Source organism: Vombatus ursinus, unplaced genomic scaffold (genome assembly GCF_900497805.2).
Source record: "Vombatus ursinus unplaced genomic scaffold, bare-nosed wombat genome assembly UNPS02014787.1, whole genome shotgun sequence".
NCBI lineage: Eukaryota > Metazoa > Chordata > Mammalia > Diprotodontia > Vombatidae > Vombatus > Vombatus ursinus.
The window spans coordinates 4003312-4013423 of NW_020954565.1; the positions used below are offsets into that span (position 1 = coordinate 4003312).

Genomic DNA, 10112 nt, shown 5'->3' on the forward strand with positions numbered 1-10112 from the left:
CAATTGTTCTGTAATTTGGCATTGCCCTTCTTTAGGACTCAGATGTAAACTGATCTTTTCCAATCCAATGGCCACTGTTGAGTTTTCCAAATTTGCTGGCAAATTGATAGCAGCACTTTAACAGCATCATCTTTTAGGATTTTAAATAGCTTAGTCAGAATTCCATCACCTCCACTTACCTTATTGTTAGCAGTGATTCCTAAGACCCACTTGACTTCATTCTCTAGGATGTCTCACCCTAGATCAATAACAACACATCTTTCTTGTGTAGTTCTTTTGTGGATAGTGAGCATATTTTTTTAAATACTACTTTTTGCTTCTCTTCCAGATTTTCCTTTACTTCTATTGTCATTCCCAATCCAGTGTTCTCTCTTTTGTTTCTTTGGTGAGACTTGCCACTGCAGATTCCAGTGTTTTTTGTTTTTTTCTTGTTATTTTTGATGCATGGGCCATAAAATTCTGCTCTCATAATTTTAATTTCTTTTTCCAACCATTCAGGAACAGTATGTTGGGTTCCATGTTCTCCTCAAATTCCTCAGGGCCCTCTTTCTTATCAAGTGTTAGATCATTTTCCTTTGTTTTGCAGTATTTATTTATATACCTGGATTTCTTTACTAGATCTGGAGGGCACACTTCTTTTGGCTGTTAAAGTTTTCTCTGTTGATTTCTCTGCTTACTAAATTCAACATCTTTGAGTTTTCTTCTCAAGATCCTTGGTAATTTCAGCCCCCCCCCCCCATTTCCCCATTGTTCACTGTCTGCCTCCACTCTGATGGTGGTTTCTGTAGGGTCTGGAATTCAAATGTCTCAGCCTCCTCCCACGGTGGGCAGTTTACTACTCATCAGTCTGGGACTGCCTCGAATGACTTTTGGGGGCACAGAACTGGCTGGAGAAGCTCAGGTTTAGTGGAGTGCATGCACTCTCCCTTCCCCCTTCCAACACACACACACACACACACACACAATGACTTATTCCAGCATTCTGTCCCACTTCCTCTGTACCTTGGTTCTTTAGGTTGGCATCAGTGGTATTATGGGTTTGATTTCTGTAGTTTGGTTCTCTGAAGCTCTGGGAGGAGGGTGGGATATGGTATGCTGCTGATTTCCAGCTTGGACATTGTCCTGCCCCTTTACCTCTGTTCCTGGATATCCTGCAGAAATCTTTTGCAGTACAGGCTGCTGCCTCTCTCCTCACCTCCACTGCCACCACCCCTCCCCCCTGCAAGCTTTTGCCCTAGAGCACTGCTTCAGTTGTGCTGCTGGCTGGCTGTTGGGGGCCCATAAGGCTTCTGCCCCTGCAATACTGCCATAACACTGGCAGGCTGTCACAACCTGGGAAAACTCCCCACAGCCAGGACCTGGGATTGTCAGGGCACTGGAGAAAGGAAGGGGGTACTGGACCTGGGATTGGATTTTGTTGTGAGCCTGTGGTGGGATCCTTGGGGTGGCTAACTGCAGCTTTGAGGCCAGGGGCTCAGAAAGTGGGGGAGGATGTTGAATGGAGGAGTTCAGTGTAGAAGCCAGCTCATGCATGACCAATGAGAGGCACTTGAGTGGCACAGCTGATAAGAGTACCAAGTCTGGAGTCAGAAGACCTGAGTTCAAATCTGCTCTCAAACTTACTAGCTCTGTGAGCCTGGGCAAGTCATTTAACCTCTATTTACCTTAATTTCCTCATCTATAAAATGGGGATAATAGTAGGACCTGCCTTTCAGGGTTGCTGTGAGGACTAAATAAGATAATAATTGTAAAGGGCCTAGCAAATGTTAGCTATTATCATCTCTAGCACATAATTTCTGTTTTGGAGACATCTGAGATGTCAAGGGGATCATAGAAAAGATCTAGTCTATCATCTTCTTGGGTAGTTAGCAACAAAGCTGCCAATTGGCCCTTGTGTCTGTAGCCTGCTCAATATGGTGCCTTGATATGGGTCTGGGACTTTCTATGGTTTGTTTCAGTCCTGGAACCCTGGAACTGGAGTGGGACACTCTTAGACCCAGTCCCCAGCATCCACAGGCCTCTGTCTCTCTATGCTGATTTGGGCTAGAAAAATGAATCAGTATGACTTTTTCTTGGATTTGATCTGGTGCATTTTCTATATCAGTTTGGAATTTTTATTTTTGGTTTTGGGGGAGGGAATTGCTATATTTCATGCTACTTTGCCATCTTGGCTCTGCCTCTTCTCACACAATTGTCTATGAGTTTAGTGGATTCTCTTGGGCCCAGAATCACTTAAACTCTTTTTCAACCACAACTGTTGAATGCTGAAAGAATGAAAAAATAAAAGATTATTGAAAATTTTATTGAAAAATTCCATTCCAAAATATACATGAATTTTTCTTTTAAATCAATTAATACGATATACTTTTCAATAATGAATTAAGTGCAAAATTATTATAATTGCATACATTTGAAAGTCAACTCTCCCTCTCCTATGCTCAGATTCTCTTTAAGTGGTTTAATTTTTTTCATTTCAACTTATTATAAACCAAAATTTTAATACAAACATGAAGTCTTTCTTTTTACATCACAAACCTTGAATCAATATATTTAGCACCTGACATTCAATTGCACAGCATTAAAACAAGTTCGTATTTCTGAATGAAAGTTAACACTGGCTTATGCTCCCTTTAATGCTACTGAGGGAATCCATTAGATTGCTCAATCATTATCCATTTTTATTCTAAAATCACAGAGTTAGAAAAGTTTCCAGAGTTAGAAAAGAGCTTACAGGTTACCAAGGTCAAGGATGCATAAGCCCTTTCTCCAACATCCCTCACAAGTTGGTCATCTACATATCTGCTTTGAACACCTACAGGGACAAGGAATTCCCCAGCTAAGGTAGTGTATTTTATTTGGTCTCTTTCCACTCTAATTGTCCTTGGTTTGCCTTTCCCTTATTACTGAGTTTCTTTGTAAGAACAAGAAAAAACGAATTCTTATTACCAGTGCTCATAATAAATGCTTACACTATCTTTGGTTCAGCAGAGGGCAATAAAGAAGGCAGTAAAATCCCAAAGAGAGGGAAACGGCAGAAACTGCTACGTGTAAAATGAAGAGCTACAAGATTTCCCATATAAGACATGAACAAATTTCTCAAAATATATTCCTTTAAATTAGTAACACTGAGATGATTGTTAAAGAATCCCCAAACTACAATTTCGTAAGGATCAAGAACATTAGAAAGCTGAATTAGATAGTTATCCTTAAAGAACTTACTGGTAATTCAACATTTATTAAGCTTCTATTTGTATCATATACAAGCCACAGTGCTAGGAACTGGGAATACCAAGACAAAAAAAGGACAAAAATGGGAAGTAGTTCCTTCATTGAAGGAGCTTCCATCCAACTGGGGGGATACAGTGTGTGTACAGAAAGCACAAAGTAATTTGAAGAAGGAAAGAGCACCAACAACTGGGGAGAAGAGGGAAAGTCTTTACATAGGAGATGGCACCAGAGCTCAGCCTTGATGGAAGCTATGGTGAGGAGGGAGGGCATTTCAGGCACAGAGGATAGCCTAAAAAAAAGACTGGAGGACAAGTGATGGAATGTGGAGCTCAGATCTGCTGGTAGAACTGACTGGAGAAGACCCATTTTTTTCTAGAATTCCAAGTGTGTGAAAGGGGAAAAGAGGAAGCTTATGGTAGATATTTCTATTTTCCTAGTAACGCAAGAGACAAGGAGAGCAGAAAGGGTGGTAAGAAGAGCTTTAGGAGAGAAAGTTAGGTTTGGAAAAACTACTCTGAACAGCATAACAGTTAATTAGGGAAGAATAAAAGTGTTGCTGTGCAATGGCGACTGCTCAGCTGAGATTAGGTTAACAAATTTGCGATGCACCCAGTTAGCACAGTTGTATGACTTTCTCTAGTATCATATTTACAGAAATAGAGAAGGTAGACAGTGGGGAATCAGTTCTAAAATATGATTTCAGGATTTCTTTAAGATCATTTCAGTATTCCCCTTTTTAAGATTTAAGGTAGTGTTTATAAGGGATGAGACATTTATAGGAATGAAAGTAACATTACTGAATAATAAAAGTCTACTGAACATCTTTAAAGATAAACATAAGTGCACTTTATTTAAGAATCTGTATAATTAATACTGGGCAGAGAAATATTATTGTATATAAATTCCTTTTCCCAACCCTTAAGAGACAGTTAAAATGTCATACTGAGATAGCATATGTAGATACTAGTTTTTAGTAATGTCAGTCTTGCTGTTACCAGCATCCCTTACATCTAAGACTTCAGTACTACATTAAGATGTTACACGTCACACTGTTTTATAAAACCTGACAACCTTAAGAGAGTTACAATAAAGCTGAACGTTTAAGTTTAAAAAAGATGCAACATGGTAAGAGAGACTGGCATTTTACTGTAGGATCTTGGTCATGTAATATAATCATTCACATAATATGAATTTCAATAAAGAACATGTTCTAGCATAGCTAGGTTTTATACATTCTTCTGATGCCCAGAAAGTTCAAGAATGTTTCAAATCAATATTTATTTCAGTTCTAGCAGCATAGAAGCTGGATTTTCCAAGTAGGATTTCCATAAATTAGAGAAGCGGGCCATTGTAGCACCATCAATAATTCTATGATCAGCGGACCAGCTCACATTCATTATTTGTGTTTTGATTACTTCATCTTTCTCATTAAACCGAGGCACAGCCTAGAAATAAAAAGGAAAATTTTTGCTCAGATTCCAAACTATGCAAGGAGTTGTGGCTACAATGGCTATCTATATCTCTTCTCTAATAGTGTCAGCGAAGTCTAGCAGATGTGACGGAGGCCATATCAACTTATGACGAAAAACAAACTGTTCATATCTACATATATCATTCAAGGAATTTCTATTATATATATTCTAACAAGTAAGGTATTTTAGTTAAGAGGGCATCAATATTTCCTGTACGCAATGGAGCTTTTCTAATGATATCATTCTTCTGGGGATATATGCAATTCTCTAACAAGGAGTTCTCAGCATTTTTAGTGTTGTGGACCTCTCTGGAAGTTGAGTGAAGCCTAAAGATCTCTTCTTAAAATACCGTTTTTAGTTGTATAAAATCAAACACACAGAATTACAAAGGAAACCAATTATACTGAAATGCAGTTATAGTCAATCAATCATCAATAAACATTTTAAGCACCTACTACATGCCATGCCCTGTGCCAAATACTGGGAATACAAATGTAAAAAAAAAAAAAAAAAGACAAAGTTATCAAAATGGTAAAGAAATAAGTTTACAAATCCCAGGTTAAGAATCTCTGCTCTAGGAGATTTGGCATGGATCTCACCTCTGTTTGAAAATTTATTATATGATTATAAACAAAAAAATGAGACAGGAGAATTAGGAAATGTGAAAAGAAAGCTTTTGTGCCACCCAATCCCCCGTTCACTCTCTCTGTTTATTTGTGGCTACTAAATGATAATGATTATAATGATACAGATATGTGTAAAGTGCTTAGCACAATCACTAGCACATAGTAGGTAGTTAATAAATGCTTGTTTCCTTTCTTCCTTATATACAGTAATGAGATAACTTATGTTTGGTGTTTTAAAATAAATATAATATTTATAAGAAAGACATAATTGATGTTACCCTATGCTAATCTATACTGTTTTGGTTATCCATAAAGCGATCACTATAGCTGGTCCTTATTGCACTGAAACCACAGTCTTCAAAGTTACTAATGGTCTCTTGCTTGCCAAATCCATGGTCTTTTCTCAATCCTCATTCTCCTTGACCTCTCTGTAGTCTTCGACACTGTTATCATTCTCTCTTCCTTGGTATTCATTCTTTTCTCTCCGAGTTTTTGGAACACCACTCTCTCCTGGTTTTCCTTCTTCCTAACTGACCACTCTTCTGTCTCCTTTACTAGATCTTCTTCTAATTCATGCTCTTTAACCACCTTAGGCTTCTATCCTAGGCTCTCTTCTCCCCTCCCTCTATTCTACTTCACTTGGCTATCTCATCAGTTTCTATGGATCAAATTACTATTTCTATGGTGATGATTCTCAAATCTATCTATCCTGTCCCTTTTTGCTGATGTCCAATCTTGAATCTCCAACTATCTTTTGGACATCTTGAACTGTATGTGCAGTAGTCATCTGCACCATGTACACCATCTGCACATCCAAAATGGAACTCATTATATTACTCCTTAAATCTTCTCTCTCTCTCTTTTTTTTTTTTGCTTTTTTGGTGAGGCAATTGGGTTAAATGACTTAACCAGGATCACATAGCTAGTAAGTGTCAGAGGCCGCATTTGAACTCAGGTCCTCCTGACTCCAAGGCCAGAGCTCTATCCACAGTGCCACCTAGCCGCCCCTATTCTTCCCCCTCTCTTATCTTCCTTATTACTGTTAGAGAGCAATACCATTCACAAGCTTGGAGTCATTCTGGATTACTCACTATCTCTTAACCCCAAACCCCTTCCATATCCAAGCTCTTGCCAAGGCCAGTTGATTTCACCTTTGCAACATCTCTTTTTCTCTCCTCTGACATTGCTACCACTCTAATACAGGCCCAGGCCTTCATCAACCTCATGACTGGACTATTGTAACAGTCTGCTGGTGGGTCTGCCTGCCTCAAGTCTTTTCCCACTCCAATTCGAACTCCACTAAATCCACCAAGTGATTTTCCTAAAGTGAAGGTCTGATCCTGGACCCCTCACTCAATAAATTCCAAGGGTTTCCTATTGCCTCCAAGGGCAAATACAAAATGCTCTGTTTGACATCCAAAGTCCTTTATGACCTAGCCCCTCCTTACCTCTCCAGTCCTCTTATATCATATCTTTGAACCAGTGACACTGGCCTCCTGGCAGTAACACGAACAAGACACTCCATCTCTTAGTTCTAGGCATTTTCTCTGGCTGGCCCTCATACCTGGAATGCTCTTCCTCTTCTGTTCTGACTACTAACCTCTCTGGCTTCCTTTAAGTCCCAACTAAAATCTCACCTTCTATAGCAAGCCTTCTCCACCTCCTCTTAATTTCCATACCTTTCCTCTGTTAATTATCTCCTATTTATCCTGTATATAGCTTGCCTTATGTATATTTGTTTGCATGTTGTCTTCTCCATTAGATCCTAAGCTCCTTGACGGCAGGGATTGTTTTTTGCCTCTTTTTGTATTTCAGCACTTACCACAGTGCATGGAACACTGCAGGCACTTAATAAATGTTTATTGATTGACTGATAACCTAGAATACCATATCATCTGTGGCAAGGAGCTAAATTGCAGACCTAGCATCTAGGCAGATATAAGTAGCTTCTACAGGACTACTTTCAGAAACTCAAATCTATGAAGTGATGACAAACATCAAAAAGGGTCACTTTGCTTCTACCACTGCAAAAGGATTAAATTCAATTAATGTTGACATTCCTCAATTATTTATCCATTTATACCTTTATGGCTCCAAGAGCTCCAATTGCTACTTCTGGTGGCAATATCAATGGTTTGGCATAGGTACCACCAATCTAAAAAAGAGAAAAGTACAGAAATTGGGGTTTTAGAAAAAATACTCAAGAATTTTAGAGGTTTTTTACACGTAGAACTTTTTATTTTTAGATGTAAAGATATGATTCATAATCTCCATATTAACAAAGGGACTTGAGTTTGAGAGAAGGGATTTTTCTATTTTATTAATAATCAATTATTAGTATTGGGATCCAGGTTTTTTTTTCTCTTTTTATTTCCTGATTCAGGGACCAGCCCTTGTAGGTCAACCAATCTCTGAAGGACAGAGCCAATGATGAGACTGGCCTAACCAGCCAGAATATTCACCTCATTCAACTGAGAGAGCTTTTTTCTGATTAAAGTGTAAAGAGAGTCTAAACTAGGTGAATTCTGCCTCTAAAAAGCAGTAGACTCATGCCCCACAAGGTTCAGTTTAAGTGGTCTAGGAGGAGATGTATCCCTTTGTCTAGATAACTGGAGGCAGCTGAATCTCATTAAAACAAGCAGTAGCAGGAGCTGGAGGCTTTCAACCTACCTCCCCATTGCAGAGTCTGCCTGCCCCACCTCATTGATTGTTCACCAATGTGGATTGTTATCCCCCTGTCAGGGCACCCATTTTTCTCAAGGTATTTAAGCATTTGATGATCTTCATGGTTTGTCTTTTGGTCACCAAGAGGGACAGACCACTGACTATTGATTTATTATTTGCAAACCTAATTAATAAATTGATTATTAATTACCCAGAAACTCTGTCTTTCAGGCTTTTCATTTGTTTCAAGTTCAAGCTATATGAGGACTAGCTGAAGAAATTGGAGATGTTTAGTGTGGAGAAGACTTGGGCAGAAATCACAGCTGAATTCAAGTATTTGAAAGGTTGTTCATCTTACAGAAGAATGAGAGACATTCTACTTGGCCCAGAGGAGATTACTAGGAGCAATGGGTTAAAGTTGGCAAGAGGCAAAGGATTTATTCCTGATTCTGTTCAATTCTGAAATTTTGTAACTCAGTTTATAAATGTGAATATTTTAATTATTACAGTACTCACTGATCCAATGTTGGACAACGTAAATGTTCCCCCTGTGATATCAGCAGTTCCCAGCTGATTTGCAGAACCCAGTTTCTGCAGACGATTTAATTCAATGGCAATCTCAAACACACTACAGAGTTGAACATTTTTCACATTGGGGACAATAAGCCCTTGTTCAGTATCCATAGCAATTCCAATATTATGAGAAGCCTAAAAAAGAAAAATGGCAACAGTAGTTCTTTCACCAAGTTAACAACCGAATAACAAACTAGGGAAAGACTGTGTTCTTGCTGTATTCCCCTAAAAGAGGGCTGCTTTTTCCCTCTGTAATCCCTACAATTCTGTTTATTAAAAAAAAAACCTGAAGAAAAAAAAAAAACCTGGGGGAAGCTAGATGGCGCAGTGGACAGAGCACTGGCCCTGAAGTCAGGAGGACCTGAGTTCAAATCCAGCCTCAGACCGAACACTTGACGCTTACTAGCTGTGTGACGCTGGGCAAGTCACTTAACCCCAATTGCCTAAAAAACAAAACCAAACCAAACCATTATTTTTCTACCCCTACTCCAAATAATTAAATTTTACAATAAAGTTTTAAGTCTATTCTAATTCACAGAGCACTGAAACAAATAACTTACTCTAGAGATAATTCCAAAATCCAAACCACATACTAGATCTCAAACTATTATAAAGTGGTAATTATCAAAACAATCTGGTACTGGCTAAGAAACAGAGAGGTGGATCAGTGGAATAGATTTGGTACACACTATACTGAAGTAAACGACAACAAGTAATTTAGCGTTTGATAAACCCAAAGATCCAAGCTTTTGGGACAAATACTCATTATTTGACAAAAACTGCTGGGAAAACTAGAAAGGAAAATGACAGAAACCAGGAGTAGATCAGCATCTCACACTGTACACCAAAATAAGGTTAAACTAGGTACATGATTTAGACATAAAGGGTGATACCATAAGCAAATTAGGAAAGTATGGAACAGTTTACCTGCCAAATCTATGGATAAAGGAAGAATTTAGGACCAAACAGGATATGGAGAACACTACAAATCACAAAATTTTGATTATATAAAATCAAAACATTTTTGCATAAATAAAACCAATGCAACCAAAATTAGAAAGAAAGCAGAAACTTTTACAGCAAGTATCTCTGATGAAGGCCTCACTTCTCACACTAGAGAGAAATGAGTCAAATTTATAAGCATACAAGTCATTCCCCAAATGATAAATGGTCAAAGGATATGAATAGGCAGTTTCAGATGAAATAATCAAGTGATCTATAGTCATATGAAAATGCTCTAAATCAGTATTGATTAGAGAAATGCAAATTAAAATAACTCTGAGGTACCACTTCACACCGATCAGATTGGTTAATATGACAGAAAAGGAAAATGATAAATGTTGGAGGGGATGTGGGAAAATTGGACACTAATGCATTGTTGGTGGAGTTGTGAGCTGATTCAGCCATTCTGGAGAGCAATTTGGAACTATGCCCAAAGGGCTATAAAACCACGCACACCCTTTGATCCAGCAATACCACTACTAGGTCTGTATCTCAAAGATACTAAAAAAAAAAAAAAAGGGAAAAGACCTATTTGTACAAAAATACT

At 38.3% G+C, this 10112-nt stretch overlaps 1 protein-coding gene across 1 annotated transcript in view; it reads right to left on the reverse strand.

Moving 5' to 3' along the window:
* Positions 1-4051: 4051 nt before the first annotated feature.
* The window catches only part of DBT (dihydrolipoamide branched chain transacylase E2), a 62736-nt gene continuing 56675 nt past the window's right edge, over positions 4052-10112 (reverse strand). The window contains exons 9-11 of the mRNA XM_027868289.1: positions 8507-8698; positions 7410-7481; positions 4052-4673 (exon numbers count right to left, since the gene is read on the reverse strand). Coding sequence (XP_027724090.1) covers positions 4506-4673; positions 7410-7481; positions 8507-8698 — 432 coding nt within the window. The 3' untranslated portion in view covers positions 4052-4505. The remainder of the gene's footprint in view (positions 4674-7409; positions 7482-8506; positions 8699-10112) is intronic.